Below are 17,704 nucleotides of genomic sequence, written 5' to 3' on the forward strand. Positions count from 1 at the left end.
TTTAAAATCAGTTTAGCAAAAAGAATTAATGTTAAATCGGAGAAAAAGTTTTTCTGATATCAATACGCTTTTAAAAAGAGAAGTAATGTCAACGACGTTGATTCCAGCATGATTCTGACGTTAATTCCCTTTTTTGGATTTGGAATTAATAACATTCATACCACATCCAACTTAAACTTATCCATTATCGCTGGTTAATGCTGCTCGCTGCTGCTGATTATCGCCAACAATAAGCGAACGCATTTGAATGCGACTTTTTATGGTCACAATGCAAAATGTTAGAATGAAGGTTCTTCCGGTGCATTTTATGCGAAAGCTTATGCACTATATAAATGAGATTTCAAGTAGGTGGTTACAAGTGTTTTCCTGTGAATAGGATTGCAAATGTGTGAAGAGAAAGCGCATAATGGCGAACAGAAGGTACAAAAAGTCATGGAGCTAAAACGAATTTGACCAGTCTTTGATTTTAATGGCGCTTTATATTTGGTAAACGTAAATGAAAAAAAGACTAGTTTTATACAAATGAAGTGGTTTAGTGCAAAACTATCTTCACTATTATGACCCAACGTTTCGCTAAGCTCCGGGATCGGATCCATCATTCCTGTGCGGTACATAGCTGTCTGCATTTAGAAGAGCAGAGAAATGTTCCTTCCACTGCACCTGCATTCCGTGTGGTTGACTCTCAGAGAACAGGTTCGAGTTGCGAAAGCATTGGCAGTCTGCTGCAATTGCAGCATTTCGAAATCTAGCCTTCCTTGTTTTAGCCGTGCATATTTTGGCTGCGACGAGATAATGGTCCGAGTCGATGTTTCACGGTTCGTGCGCACATCGAAAACACTGGAGGCACGCCATCTGTCTATCACAACGTAGTCGATCCAATTGCGTGTATTTCGATGAGGGGACAGCCATGTAGAATGATGTATATTTTTATACATGAACCTCGTGCTGGATATGATCATGTTTCGAGCACCGGCGAAGTTGATCAGCTTCAGTTCATTAGGAGAAATTTCATTGTGTAGGCTGAACTTTCCATATGTGGGGCTAAGAATACCCTCTTTGCCCATCCTGACGTTAAAGTTGCCAAGCACAACTTTTATATCATGGCGGAGGCAGCGCTCGTATGAGCGTTCTAAACGTTCATAGAAAGCGTCTTTCATCATCGCCTCTCTCCGCTGTCAATGCATGGGCTAAGATGAATTATATATTTAAAAAAAAAATTGCTTTTATTCGTATAGCAGTGAGACGTTCGTCCACAGACGTGAACGTCAGTACTTGGCGACAAAGTCTCTCTCCCACCACGAATCCGACGCTGAAACTGCACTTATTTGTATGACCACTCCAGACTCCAGTAGTTGTCGCTATTTTTAATCTTCTTCCTTTCTTTCTTCGTCCTTCGCAATTCTTGGAAGGCGGTGATGTCGAATTTCGCTTGAACGAGGACGTCAACCATCCGGGGCAGAGCACCAATCCTATTTCGGGAACGAACATTCCAGGTACATGCCCTCAAACCACAGTCCCTTAAACGTTTGCCATGGTCGTCATCAGTTAAGGGTTGGCTTCTTATCGCAGGCTTTATTCGTTTTTTGTTTGGAGGGTGGTTTGATGTGGCGGGTACCAAGCCCAGCGCAAAATCCGCACAGCGGGGATGAAAATTGTATTTTTTTAAACCGAATATGTCAGTGTGACCTATCCAGGTTGTCGCCTTCTCACATTAGGCTAAATTTTATGATCGAGCGTAATTGCATCGCGCGATGCGACGAGAATCGCTGTTAGCGATAAATTATATTAGTGCATATGGGGATGTTTATGGCAAAGCGATTTAGCGTAAAGCGAATTGAGCGATTACAAGCGACAAAAGCGACGAAAATTTGCATCCAAAATATTTTGATTCAGTTGAGCAAAATTAACGAAACAATATGGATGTTTTTATTGAAAAGGTACGTGACAAGCAGTGTTTGTGGAATTTGCGTCATACAGATTACCACAATCGTGATTGGATGCAATTGATATTTTTTTCTTATGTATACTTTTTAAAGTTTTTTTTCGTAACAAATACCTATTTTCTAATAATAAAATTTTACGAGTTAAAGTACCCATGTTGCTTTCTCTACACTGCCACAACGTGAATAAAAAGATGTTAAGTTATATTGTTTAACATTGCATCGCTTGCTATTTCGACCGACTATAAACACTCAATCGTCAGCGATAACGCTAACGAAAATGTAACAAGCGATGGAGCGTTTCTCGTCACATCGCGCGATGCGATTACGCTCGATCATAAACTTAGCCTTAGCTCACCACTAAACGGATGCATGCAAAAGAATTGATCTTCCCATTCCCAAGTGAATGGCGGTCAGATGTTTTCCCTACTTGCGTGGACTTCTACACACGGCTCCACCCCCCACTTTTGTTTGTAGCATTCCATCAAACAGCAATCAGTTGTAATCTTACTGCTTTTAATCTTAGTAAGCATATTATAGTATTTATTTTTTTTTTTTTTTCAGAGAAATTTGGACCACCGTTTTACCACCGGAAATAAAAGACACCTTTACTGCCATTTTGGGTATCACAAAAGCCAACCGCATGGACGAAGGCATCTACACGTGTAAGGTAAGTCAAGCAATAAACAAAGTAAAACCATCAAAGTGGAAGATCCCATCAACCCCAACATATAAATTTAATGCTTCTTAAGGTCATTAGGAGGAATTAGGAAAAAAGAACTCATTCAATAACAACTAACAACTTTGATTATTGTAGAGGAGCTTTTAAGCGGTCAGCAAAAAACTTTGTTAAGCTTATATTGCGAGCAATTTTACACTCTGTTAACTAAAAGTTACTGAATACGCTTAGTTCCAGAATGTTTTGTAACAACACAATGGCGGCAGATGCAAAAAGGCAAGGGCCGCTTTTAATCTGATCTTGCTCATAATGGAATTTTTTGGAATTTGTAATCATTTCTGCCTCGCGGCAACTGGCTTCGAATTTCTAAAACAGAGGCCTTCCCGTTCCTCTGATTGCAGATTCCGATATCGGTAGAAATACTTTCTTTGTTGATGCCTTTTACATTCGCATAACGTGACCTATCCAAAAAAGCCTTTGGGATTTCATTCACTGCGCCATGCTTATATTTGGCTAAAGATATGGCTCTAGGCCGCCCAGCAATTTTACTCACTAGGGTGCGCAACTTTTCATCGGTGTAAACGCTCAGGAGCTCACATTCACAACGTTCCACCTCAAAGCACACCGTCGACCAGCAACTGTCAACTTCCCTTTCCACTGTGTTATGCACATCCTCTTTATTACATAATTTGCATAATTTGAAGATATTCTAACTGTAAGACTGGCTTCCAATTATTTAGTGAATCGCTGAATGGCAATGATACAACTAGGAATAAGGCACACATTTCCTGCCAGAAACGGAATACGTCGAAAAGGCTAGATAGCTCAGCATTAGGTGACTGACGTCGTCCTCCATATAGCTTACACATCTGGAGCTGTCCAATATATTAATAATATTAGACTCTCATTCAGCAAAGTTATGCCAACATTGTGAAGCCTAATAGTTCCACGTACCGTTTGGAGTAAAAAATGGGCAGAAGAAATCTCGACACACAGCAAAAGGTGGTGCCACTCCAGCTTTTTTTAAGATGACTCGAGGTTCACCAGTCCAGAAGCAGAAAGCTAGTGCCAGCGGAATCCTAAAGTCTTCACTGACAGACACGTCTAATTCGTATACGCCTGGATAAAAGAGATCACACTGATAGTTGCAAGAGAAATCCTTATGTGCCAACAACCATATAATTTGTGTCAAAAATAGTAAGATTAAGTGAGGCCCTTACAGGCCTCGACCTCACGCATAACTTTGCGGTTTGATATACGGCTGACTATCTGAGTAGATGTTAAATTCTCTTAGAGTTTTAGCGGCGCATATATCTATAGCGACGACCTCCGTCACGAATACGGTGTCAGAATGCCTCACCCACAATCCTGCCGTTCAGCCTTCATGCAAAAGTAAACAAGTTCACCAGATTCCCGTCCTATATTATTTTCCTACTTCATACACCCCTTGAGGAAATATAGTTATATAGCTGCGAATGTGGCAATATGAGCGGAAGATGGCGCACTGTAGTTTGTATTTCCAATGGAGGAATTTAAAGTCGGTTAGAATGCTAGAGTGACGGTAAGTCACAAGTTTATATTCCGCGAACGAGGCCAAATTACCGTCCCGGCTACGACTACCGCATTCTATTGAAATAGGTATGTGAAGTTTGTTCAGCAATATTTGAGTCATTTCGGGATCATGATGGTCTTCGGGATCCCGTCGGGGTCATTTCGTGACCCTCTGTATTATTTCGGGATAATTTGGGGACCTTTCCGGCATGATTTCTGGATGGTTTTCTGGATCCGTGCGGGATCCCGTCAGGGTAATGCCGGGACTTTTTCGGGACTATTTCGGAATCATTTGGAGACCCTTCCTTTATCATTTTTGGATGGTTTTCGGGATCCGTCCGGGATCCCGTCAGGGTCATTTGGGGATCATTTTTTAAACCTTCCAGCATCATTTCCGGATGGTTTTCAGCATCCTTCAGAGATCCCATCACGGTTATTTCTGGATCCCGTCGGGTCATTTCGGCACTATTTCGGAATAATTTCTGGATGGTTTTCGGGAACCGTCCGGGATCACGTCGAGGTCATTTCCGGATTTTTTCTGGACTATGCCGCCAGGCTCATTTCACATCTTTTTAGGGGCTATTGCGGGATCCTTTGGGGGTACCCTTCAGGGATCATATCTGTGTGCTTCTCTGGATCAGTCTAGAATCGCACCGTTGTCATTTCGGGACTTTTCGACACTATTTTGAGACCCTTCCGGGAGTATTTCCGGATAACTTTCATGACCCATTCGCCATACCGTCGGTGTCATTTCGAGGCTTTCGATAATTTGGGAACCCTATCAGGTTATCAGCTCATTTGGTTATTTTTTTTACTCTATTGCAAAAATAAAATACATTAGACAGAAACATTTGATAACTTGATAAGCAGGCTGACGTGAATGGCCCGTATGTTTTACTTTCCCCTTGCGGACGCTGCCGCGGGTAATGGCTAGTGTAATATATATTTAATATATACATACATATATCCCATTCAAAACAAATTTGCTTTTACAATTCACAGTGAACATACATACGAACTGCATTTTCAACCTCTGACTTTTGTGTCACATTTTTAAAAAATTCATTCTCAACAATTTTTCATAACGCGCCTAAAGAAGAATAACTTCAAAAATTTAGATTTTCTTTTTTTTTTTTGATTATTTAACGAATTTGGAGTGGAAAAGTCAAAAGAGAAAGTTTGTTTCGTTTTTCTCCCTCCTGTAAGCGTAACATGGGTTTTTCCAAAAAACAAAACAAAAAATAAACGAAATTCAGCCAGACTTTCCCCTAAAGGAGTGTTGACTTGTGTAGTTTCGATTTTCGTTTATTATATGACGTTTAAAGTTTGTAGTAACTTTAACTCTCCTCGAATTTTTTATCATCATAGAAAAAGCAAAGAGTGCTGCCATTTCTTTTTTCCTTGAAATTTTTTACTTTGCCATTATTTTGGTCATTTGCCGCTTTCTCCTTTCTCTCAATTTTAATTAAGCAGCTTTGCATGCATAAATCCAGGTTTTTTTTAGTTTTTTGCTTTTGACTTAAGTACTTGCGCTTTTGATGTTACCATTTTTATTTTTAATTAATCTCTTATTTGATGCTAAATAAATGTGAGCATATGTCTTATTTACAAACAATCCTTGAGCGTAGTATTTTTAAGAAACAGCTCGTAAAATAAAAATTCAATTTTCATTTGCTTAATTGAATTGCTTTTAAAGCTTTTTTAAGTTGCAGTGTATGTATTTTTTATACCCACCTGTACTTGTGCAGAGGGTATTACATTGTTGATTGTACAGGTATAAAGGAATTGAGGTAGATATAGGCTTTCATATGTTAAAATCAGCAGTATCGAAAAAAAAATTTATTAAACTATGTCCGTCTGTCCGTGCATTTGTCCGTCTGTCCGTCCGTTAACAAGATAACTTGGCCAAATATTGAGATATCTGCAGCAAATTATAAGGGCCAATTAGATACCAATATATGCGGGCTTATCTGCACCCAGAATAGATTGATATTGAAAATGAGCGAAATCGCGCCCACTTTTTCGATATCGAAAATTTAGAAAAATTAGATCATTTAAAAAGGAATACCGCTTCGTTGGATTGGCTTTATGACGCCAATCATAAATTCCAAAATATTGGAATATGGGTGGCACCACCCACATTTAGAAGCAAAAATTTTGGAAGTTTAACAAGCTGTAAATTAAAATACGTTGCAGATATTACATTGAAATTTGGTTGGCACACTACCTTTGTCAAATTATAAAGACTGAATGAAGATAATCAAAATCGGTTAAAGACCACGCCCACTTTTCCTAAATTTCTTACCTTAGCAAAATTTGCAATAACTCCATGGTATTTACATTAGACTGGGTCAATTTATTAACCAATAACGCGGCATCGGTTTTTCTTTGGGTTTGGGCTCAGGAAAAAAGTTCCACTACGCATACCCAAAAAAATAATTTTCGAGCCTGCGAAAAAAAATGGCGAAATGGTAGATTTTTCGACCAAAACACTCCCCAAAACCCAAAAAATTTTATTTTTTTCACAAAGGATTCCAGAACGACCCCCAAATGACCCCGAGGGAGTCCCAAAAACCATCCCGAAATTACCCCACATTGACCCCGGAGAAGTCCTCATAAATATCTCGGAATTACCCCGAAATGACCCCGAGGGAGTCCCCAAAAAGATCCCGGAATGACCTCCAAATGACCCCGAGGGATTCCCCAAAAAGATCCCGGAATGACCCCAAAATTACCCCGAGGTAGTCGCCAAAAAGATCCCGGAACGACCCTCAAATGACGCCGGGAGGACCCCGAGGGAGTCCCAAAAATCATCCCGGAATGACTCCGAAATGACCCTGAGGGAATCCCCAAAAAGATCCCGGAACGACTCCCAAATGACCCCGGGAGGACCCCAAGGGAGTCCACAAAATCATACCGGCATGACCAGCAAATGACCCCGAGGGAGTCCCCAAATAGATCCCGGAATAACCCCCAAATAACCCCGATGGAGTCCCCAAAAAATCCCGGAACGACCCCCAAATGACCTCGGGAGGACCCCAAGGAGTCCTCAAAAGCATACCGGAATGAACCCCAAATGACCCCGATGGAGTCCGCAAAAAGATACCAGAACGACTCCCAAATGACCCCGGGAGGACCCTAAGAGAGTCCCCAAAACAATCCCGAAATTACCTCCAAATGTCCCCGCGGGAGTCCCCAAAAATATCCAGGAACCACCCCCAAATTTCCCCGGGAGGACTCCAAAGGCGTCCCCAAATCCATCCCGAAATTACTCCGATGGAGCCCGCAAAAAGATCCCGGAACGACCCCCAAATGACCCGGGAGGATTCCCAGGGTGGCTTCGGAACTACACTCGAACTAGTTACGCATATGGGTATATTTTCAGGGCATCTGGAGGGTTTATTTTTTAAATTTTGAATTACTGAATAAAAACTTAAATTTTATTGTTATTCCATATTTTTTAAATAATGAATAATAAACCAACTCTTTATTCAAAATTTGCCAAAATAAGAAAAGGAGGTTATCATCAATTAGAGAATTTTGAATAACGAGAAAATATTATTCATTATTCAAGAAATGCTTGAATAAAAAATAACTTTTTATTCATCAATCAGAAAATTTAAAATAATTAATAATTTTTTTTTTTATTTTGATTTGTTTCATTTCAAAATGACTCAACCCTGACCAACAGTAACCTTCTTCGTTCTTGAGAGATATTTGAAAGGCATTTTGAAATTGCGCAGAAATATTGCTAATGAAATAGCTCATACAAGTTGGTTTTCTCGCACGGGGATCACAGCAATATCTGCAGAGCCAAGAAAAGCCGTGCAGGGAGAGATTCCTATAAATAATATTTTCGAGCATTGTACGCTCATTGCATCTTTCCTCGTTTTCGCAAAAGCTTCTCCATAAATTCTGCTCAGTTATCCCTAATTGATAGTTATAAAACGCCAATCTTCCTCTATAGAGCTCCCATTTTGAGGGATTTTTACTCCTCATGGCTCTTGCGGAGCCGCCTACTGAAAGCTCCAAAATCTTCGAGAGTGTTCCATCATTTAGTAAGTTTTCAATGAATTATTGAAAGGCGTTGCTGCATGCCGCGGCAAAGTTTCCTATCAGAACTTCTATCGCAGTTTCGAACAAATCTGAGCTCACCGCAGGCGTCGCAGGCAATAGCTCCTCCAACTTGCTACAAAATACGTTCCAGTTTGTGCTTTTAGGATTTATAAAAATGCTTTACTCGGATGTCGTTTATACACAGAGAACTGTGCATAGGGGTGATTAGAGAAATATTGCTCGGACCACTCGCTCTAAGGAAATTGTTAATTAAATTTTTAACTCTTCTGTAACTCCTTGATATGTTAAGAAATTTTCTCCTTTTTTTTGCAATCGTGAAATCACATTTCTGCAGAATTTGTTCATTTTGTCTTTTAATATGATAAAGCGCTCATTTGCTCAACATAAGAACCAAGCACCTTTTTTCCAGATCCGAGTACATTTTTAGAAGCGAGTATTTTTTACTAACCGATGACTTTCTAAGTCCTGAATACTTTGTAAGAAGCGGGTACCTTTTTCGAATACGGCTACTTTTTTGTATCGCATACTATTTCCCATCCGGGTACTTTTTTAGACTCTGGTGCTTTCTTAGAGCAGAGTACTTTTCAGAACTTATTCGGATATGATTACTTTTTAATAACAGAGTACTTTTTCGGATCCGGGTACCTCTTTAGAACTGGGCACTTTTTTCAAAACCCAATACTTTTCCAAATTCGGTTACTTTTATAGAACTGGGTTATTATTCAAAACCACGAACTTTCTCATAAGCAGGCCCTTTTTGGAACAAAGTGATTTCTCTGAATCGGGTATCATTTAAGAAACGGAAACTTTTACGGATACCGGAACTATAACCTGGATATTTTTTTATAACCGAGACCTTTTTCTCACTCCGCTACTTCTTTTGAACTGAGAACTTATTATGACCGAGAACTTAATTGCATCCGCTACTTCTTTAGAACTGGGTATATTTTTTTAGAACCCTCTACTTTTCGAAATCGGGTAATATTATAAAACCGGGTTCTTTTCTATAAACAAGTACTTTTTCATCATCCGGGTACTGTCCCAGAAAATGAAACTTTTTAGAACAGCGCACTTTTGCAGCGCCGGGTACTTTTTCGGAGCCGGATACATGCTTCTACTGATTCGAGTAATATTTTATAACCGAATACTTTTCATAAGCGGCCTTTTTTCGGAGCTGGGTACTTTCTTATAACCGAGAAAAGGACTTTGAATCCTTAGAACTGGGTTATTTTTTAGTACGTTTGCGGTTTCCGGAACTTTTTTATAACCTGGGTATTTTTTTGTAACCGAGACCTTTTTCTTACTCGGCTACTTTTTTAGAACTGGGTCTGTTTTTTTACAACCGTGTACTTTTCGAATTAGGGAGTATTATAGAACCGGGTACTCTTTCAGAACCAAGTAGTTTTTAATCATCCAGGCACTGTCCCAGAAAATGGGGGTGTTTAGAACAGAGTACTTTTTTGAAGCATACATAATTCTACTGATTCGGGTACTTCTACTGATTCGAGTAATATTTTATAACCGGGCCCTTTTGCGGATCTGGGAATTTTCTTATATCCGAGTAAAGGACTCTGAATCCTTAGAACTGAGTTATTTTTTAGTGCTTTTGTGGTTACAGCGTGCGAATGATTTCATTCAAGAATTTTAAATTCTAAGACGATTTAATGAAAAACTATTTTAGATTATTATCACTTCATTCCACAGATTTATGCCAAATTTTACCTCTATGGTTGAGTTAATCATTTGAAAAGCATGTCCCAAGACCAGCGCAAAGCTCTGCTACGGCATTTTGAAAATATCTACAACAACAAGAGTTTTCCCAATTTAACCTAAATATGCGTCTACCGCATTTGAGATACAAGAATTTTGTTTTTTTACTGAAACAAAAATATTTTTACGCAGTAGCCATTAAATTGTCTAAGTTAACAACACCTAAATGTATGCAACATGAAAATCTACTAAAATTCACACGTAAAATAGTTGTACAGCACCAACAAACTTTAGAGCGCCAATGAAATATTTCAAAAAAGTTTGTTGTTATTTCTAATAAAATATGGATACATTAGGATAGATCGAAAAAAATTAAAAAAGTTCTTCCCAAATTTGAAGCTTATTTTAAATGGGTCATTGTAACATATATTTTTCTTTTATTCTTTCGCATACTGTCGAAATTGTTTTTTCAGTGTAAAGTTGTTATTTTAAAGGTCGTTTTGAGCTCTCGAGTCGTTTTCATGTAGCTTTGTATGTCAACATAGTTTTCGCCGATGTATTTTGGAACGATTTTCCGTCATCCCTTGTCAAATTTCGAGACAAACAGGTTTCGGCGTTGTGCCATCATCAGTGTCGATTTTCGTTTTAGCCCCTTAAAGTATGCTTCTTGTTTCTGCAAGCTGCGATGCAATTACTATGCGAAAGCTATTGCAAAGCTCAAAGGGGAACTAAAAGCAAATCAACTCGTTATTCTAACTTTCGAACGTCCTTTTGAGCTCCCGAGTCGTTTTCATATAGCTTTGTACGTTAACCGAGTTGTAGCGCCTTAAAGTATGCTGCTTTTTTCTGAAAGCTGCGATACAATTACTATGCGAAAGCTATTGCAAAGCTCAAAGGGGCACTAAAAGGAAATAAAGAGCTACAAAAAACTAAAATAACTGCATACCAATTTTAGAAATCGCAATCAAATAGGCAAGTTGACCAATAAGAAACCCATTTTGGCTATATTTACAAGGATCGAAAACCAATTTCTAGTTTCGATACGCTCTCAACAAACACTTCGATTTCAGGATCCCAAAATTTGCAAATCTCTTCATTACAAATACGCACCGATTCATTCAAGTGCGCATCCATACAAACATACAAGCAAATATGTCGGACTGAATATTTTTGCAACCCTGCTATGCCATTTAGTTTGTTTTTGTATTTACACAAATTGTTGAAGCTTTGTTGGTGCTTCAACAGCAACATTGGCTTTTTCCTGTCAGTATTTTACGAAATTCAATAATTTATGAAGCCAACTAATGCACTCTCACAATCGACTTTCAATGCTGCAGAGTTTTTTAAAATTGCAATTACGAGGGTGTTAAAGCAGAGTAACGGAGTGCAGAGTAAAGTGAACGACCGCATAAATATGTATGAAGGAACGTACCATAAATTTACAAAATATTTTATTAGAGCAGTTTTGTTTTGCCTTTTTATTCAACACTAATCGATATTATACCGTAGTTACATAAAATTTTCTTGTGGACTTCTTGGTGCTGCGCTTTCTCATAGCGAGTTGTTGGTTTTCTTTATAGTAAGCATGCAAGCGGTAACGGTAAATTTTCCAAACAATATTTTGCAAAACTTGGTTGACACCAGTGTAAATATTTTACAATCAATTGTTATTATTTTTTGCTAAGTTTGTATTTTAACAATTATGTTAGTTTGCGGTTGTGGAGAAATACTTAAATGCAGATGGTTTTTGTGGAAAATGTATTTATATATTTATGTGTAGCTTAGATGTACGCAGGAGAACCTATTTTACAGCTCGTAAAGTAAAACGAAGTAAAATATTTATATTAAGCTTTAAATATTTTTCATCGTGACTGTTTATTAAGTTACGGCATGAATGCACTTCTTTTCAAATTTGGGGTCTCCTTGTTCAAGAAATTTCATTTTGGTTACAATGTGGTGTAGAATATTATTTAAAAGTAGGTAGAGACAAGTAAGGAAGAGTCTGTGTACGGCTGCCCCTAAAACTTTTTATAAGTGGTGTTAAATTATAATTTTATGAAATTTCATAAATTGAAAAAATCCGAACAATTGATTTTTTAACAAAGTAATTTGTGACAAATATTAGCATCACTAAGCTGCTACTAAATAACTGCACAACAACAATAAAGCAGCCACTCTTACGTAGAAGGCCACGAAGAGATATCTCACACACACAGAAATATCTCATACACACAAATATGTAGTCATTAGTTACTCACACATACACACGCACATGGCTATGGGAGAGGCGTGGCCTACAAATATACATGTATACAGCTGGTAACTAACCAAGCATGAGCTACAACTGTTCGCGAAATTACTAGACTTTAGGAGAAATGGGTGAACGAGGAAAACGAGAGTATAAAAGCAGCGCAAGCTGAGTAATAACGAATCAGTTTGATTCAAATACGCTATTAGTTGTGAAATATAATTATGAAGTACTCCCAAAGTAATCTAAATAAAGACCAGTTTGTAATACTGAATATTGGAGTGATTTCAAATAATAATAATAATAAGCAGAAGGTTTCAAATAAGCGGAATTTCTCCTAAATTCGTTACAATATTATGTATGTGACCGATCGTAAGGATTGTTTCAGGCAACATTCTGTTCTACATATGTAAGCGTGCTCAAGCTTCTAGCTGCTAAAATGAGGAGGAAATAACGAAAACGCACTTATCAGAAAAATAGGTTGTATGGGATATAAATTATATATATAACACTTATTGTGGGAGCTGTAATGTGCTGTTAAAAGAGGAATCCCATCAGGAAGTAACCTTTTGTGGATGTCAAGCATTCCCTTAAGTGATTCAAACAAAAAAGGGTGTTATATATGAAACCCTACCTTGTTTTACTCTACGAGGGTGGAACATTGCTGTAGCGAATGCATGCAGTGAAGATTTTTATTACCCCGCCAAATTTTCATTCTGCTAAAAGTTTTCGTATTAGCACTACACCAGTTGCTTCCTGCTGTGCTGTTTCTGATTTTTTTGCGGGCTCTCTTTTGCCATCCGAAAGTGTGTATTTATAAAGACGTCCTGGGTTTGGGCTGCTGATCTAGCCCATGTTCCATCAGCGCGCGCGGCAAAGGTCATTTTTGAATGATTTTCGTTAAAATCCTTACAAATCTTGCTGAGTCCTTCGTGAACTCAAAAATAAGATACACAAATATACATTTTTTATTATTTCGATGGAACCAAAATGAAAGGAATTCACAATCGTTTACAAAAATGTTTGAAAAAACTGTGCCGTAAAAAAGTCGGATCTATCGAGCTAGGAAACATGCGCAGAAAAGCGATCAATTAAAAATTTACAATGTTCAGGAAAGCCAAAGAACTTATTGGCTACCTCTCTGGATGAGAAGTGGGTCTATTATTTAATAGAGATCACAGTTCATTAGTTATATGGTTGAAAAGCCCGATCGTTAATACAACTTCAAAATTTCAGATTTTTGGCTTAGTTCCCTATTGTTCTAGGTGTACGATATGCAAAATGTTTGATACTAAATTATGCAAATCCACAAAATTTAAATCTTGCCAAACCAATTACTTATTCGAATAATCAACATCGTAAACAAAATAACACTTACCGTTGTCCTATTTGCTTGAGTAATCATACAAAAGGTTCTAAAGAAATACTTGTTATTTTTCCTAAAGCAGAGATTATTTGATTGCTGGTTACATATGTAGTTACATACCACCTAACCTTAGCAACTACACACAAACATATATCAAAATTCCACTTGATTTATCTATGCAAACTAAGCGCATCATACCTTAACATGCACATATACTAACTTATATACATAGACGATATGTTTGTATGTATATGGACATTTAAATCTGTCCAGCGCACTGCAAGGATGCAACAATTATCAATTAAGTAATAATTAAGTTTCATTTCTGCTTAAATAATTCCGTTTCAAATTTCCTTTCACTAACTTCCGAGCGCAGTTTAACAAATTGTTTACATATGCTATGTACATATATCAAATCAATCTTGAACCGTATACTTCCAATGCATGTATTACGTTAGCCGAAATCGAATTTGACCAAATAAATAAATCAATAAGTAATAGAGCAAGAGCAAGTAATCTGATTCATATGAGTGACTATCACATTGATATCTATGATGTGATATCATTTGTATGATGATATATACCATCACATTTGTATGCACATATCTTAAACCCATGCATCTTTATTTTAATATCTATTTTTGTTTGGCATAAATCCAGTGCACACTTACATGCAAAAGCACATATGCAAATCCCTTTACAAATACACAACCGTATAAACCAGTATATATATATATGTACTCATACAGTATATTCCACATACAGTAATCAAATGTTTTATATCAAGCAGCTCGTGATTGAGATGCATTGTGATTTTTATAGAGATTTTTGTAGAAAGACATGTGTTTCGATGTTGGTGAGCATATTAGGCATTAATACGGCAATGTAAGTAGATATGTGTAGCAACTGCTAAGGTCCAGCAGAAAGATGTAAAAACATTTATCTTCTAATGAGGGTTCATTTAAAAAAAAATGCTCCTGGAATAGGTACACTTAGCGCTTGCCAACTCTTAAAATACCCAATGTAAGTCGGAACTTGTTCGAATATCTAAATACAAGCTTACTATACTCCATTGGCTTACTCATCTTTCCTCGACACCTTTCATGATTCTGAGCTATACATCAGGACAAGTATAATAATAGATCTATAGAATGCGATTTTTGTCTTCGAGAAAAGACTTTTTTCAATTGCCTCTCAATCCAAAGTAAATTCACTTTTCATGCTGATTCCCAGATGGACGAAGTCTTTCACAGTCTAGGATTTATATTCGTCAACAATATTGAGACGTGAATACAATTCTTTTTTGGATTACAGTAACAACTTCGTCGTGTGCTCGTTTAAAGTAAGTCCAACTTGGTTTTGTCTCTTTATCCAATCCAGAGAGGGCAGAACTTACGACGCGTTTGTTAATTCCAATGATAACAATACCATCTGCATAACCCAGCACTTGTGCGCTCATATAATAGATTGTGTCATCACGGGTTGGTTCTTCTGCACGAATTGCCTTCTCCAGCACTAGGTTTAAGAAATCTCACGAAAAGCCTTAGTTCAACTTTGATTTCCAACGGCTCTCAGAGATCCTTCTCAATCCTTACGTAGCTGGTGGTGTTTCTTAGCGTCATTTAAAAAAGCCTTGTTAACTGTGTAGGGAACTTAAGTTCAGACCTAGCCGCTATGAAGCCTACAAAAATATAGTGACTATCAATTTTCTTGAGGATCTTTGGCATTGTGAAGACCCTGCCGATAGTAGATTTACTAAGTCTGAAGTCGCACTGATAAGGTCCAATCAGTTTGTTGAGTTTTGGCTTATTATTTCGCACAGTACTCTAAATTCAACCTTATATGCGATATTTAGTAGGTTGATTCCACGTAAACAGGAGAAATCAGACAGCAAAGGCAAGCCAAGGAAAGGAAAAAAGGAGAGGAAAGCAAAAGAAATTAAAGGAAAGGAGGACAAAAAAAGAAAAAATTATAGGTATAATAAGGAAAGATTAGAAGCTTACCTATGCTGGAATGGAAACCGAACGCCGTGTTATCAGTTTATTATCAAAATGTAAACATTTTGTTATGATGAGTCTTCGATTAATTATCGGCCGCGTATGGGCGTGTCGTCCATTCCTTTTCAACGAGCACTCGTTTTTCATAGGTGTATGAGGTATAGACGAATTATAGCTTTGTTGTTGAAATTTTAAAAATTTGCTATCAGTAGCAACCGATTTTATCGACCAGTTATATGCTTTCCGAAGTTATATGTTACTTATCGACAAATTATCGATATCTTAACAAAATGTTATCGGTTTTTTTACAAAGAAACTATCGACACTGTACTGAATTTAACGATATCTAATCGAAAATTTATCAATTATTGATCGAAAAAATATTTATTCTAAAAAGTTATCGAGACTAGTTATCGCTTTGTTGTCGAAGTTTTATAAATTCGCTATCGGTAGCAACGGATTTTATCAATGAGTTATATGCTTTCCAAAGCTGTCGGTTATTAATCGAAAAATTATCGATATCTTATCAAAAAGTTACCGATTTGTTATCAAGAAGCTATCGGCACTTTATAGTAAATTTAACGATATATTATCGAGAAGTTATTCTTAATGGATCGAAAAATAGTTTATATTAAGAATTTATCGAGACTAATTATCGGTTTTTTGTCGAAGTTTAATAAATTTGGTCGATAGCAATGGATTTCGATGACGAGTCATCATGTTGCTATCGATTACTTTGCGAAAAGTTATCGATATTTTATCAAAAATTACTCAATTTTTTATTATGAAATTATCGCCATTTTATCAAAACGATCTGTAGCAACGGATTTCGACGACGATTCATCATTTCTCGATTTGTTATCAAAAAATAATCGACATTTTATCAAAAAGTTATCGATATATTATCAAAAATTTGTCGATTATTTATAGGAAAGCCATTTACATGTTAGAATTTTTATTTTCTCCTTGCCGTTAGAGCCACAGGTAAAGGCTGGTATTTATATGTGTATAGGTAATAAACATAGACGCATACCTACATCCATATCTTCGCAGTCAGATTTACAAAAAAAAAAACATATCACAAACGCAGAGAAAATCCACAGAAAAGCAATGCCCTTATTGTGTCTTGAATATTTCTACAAATATAACAAAATATAATGGCAATAAAAGGAGCAAAATGCAAAATTGCTAACTGTAATAGCAAAAGCACTATCAATAGCCCTAGAAGCAGTTCATAGTTGCAATAGAAGTTACTGTTCATACCAATAGAAGTATTTACTATTGGTAATTTTATTGATACTCATTTTGGTGCCGGTGGAATTACATTGAAGAAGCAACAGCAGTCGTAACGGAAATATGCATAGCAAACACAATTATATCCGGTTGCTTGCATTTCTATTCAACTTCCGCTTACAATCTGTCTGTGTTTGTATTCGCGCATTTATGTTTGTGTGTGTGTGTGTTCTGTATGGCTATGTTTTTATACTCAGTTGAGCAGAGTTCACAGCGTATATTAACTTTGTTCGCATAACGGTAATCCGTAACGGCATAAACTAATCGAGATAGATATAGACTTCTATATATCAAAATTATCTGGGCGAAAAAAGAAATTCATTTAGCCATGTCAGTCCGTCCGTCCGTAAAGACGATAACTTCAGTAAATTTTGAGGTATCTTGATGAAATTTGGTATGTAGCTTCCTGGCCGCTCATCTCAGATCGCTATTTAAAATGAACGAAATTGGACCACAACCACGCCCACTTTTTCGATATCTAAAATTTCGAAAAACCGAAAAAGTGCGATAATTCATTACCAAAGACGGATAAAGCGATGAAGCTTGGTAGGCGCGTTGACCTTAAGACGCAAAATAGAAAATTAGTAAAATTTTGGACAATGGACGTGGCACCGCCCACTTTTAAAAGAAGGTAATTTAAAAGTTTTGCAAGCTGTAATTTGGCAGTCGTTGAAGATATCATCATGAAATTTGGCAGGCACGTTACCCCAATTAATATATGTGTGCTAAATAAAAATTTGCAAAACCGGATGACGAAAACGCCCACTTTTAAAAAAAAAAATTTTAAAGTCAAATTTTAACAAAAAATTTAATATCTTTACAGTATATAAGTAAATTATGTCA

General features: G+C 37.1%; 1 protein-coding gene across 1 annotated transcript in view; it reads left to right on the top strand.

Annotated features, from left to right (window-relative positions):
• Positions 1–17,704, top strand: part of LOC137241500 (serine-rich adhesin for platelets) — a 759,406-nt gene that overhangs the window by 540,058 nt on the left and 201,644 nt on the right. Inside the window, exon 8 of the mRNA XM_067769103.1 lies at positions 2,505–2,610. Within this exon, the coding sequence (XP_067625204.1) occupies positions 2,505–2,610 (106 nt within the window). The remainder of the gene's footprint in view (positions 1–2,504; positions 2,611–17,704) is intronic.

Source organism: Eurosta solidaginis, chromosome 2 (genome assembly GCF_040869045.1).
Source record: "Eurosta solidaginis isolate ZX-2024a chromosome 2, ASM4086904v1, whole genome shotgun sequence".
Taxonomy (NCBI): domain Eukaryota; kingdom Metazoa; phylum Arthropoda; class Insecta; order Diptera; family Tephritidae; genus Eurosta; species Eurosta solidaginis.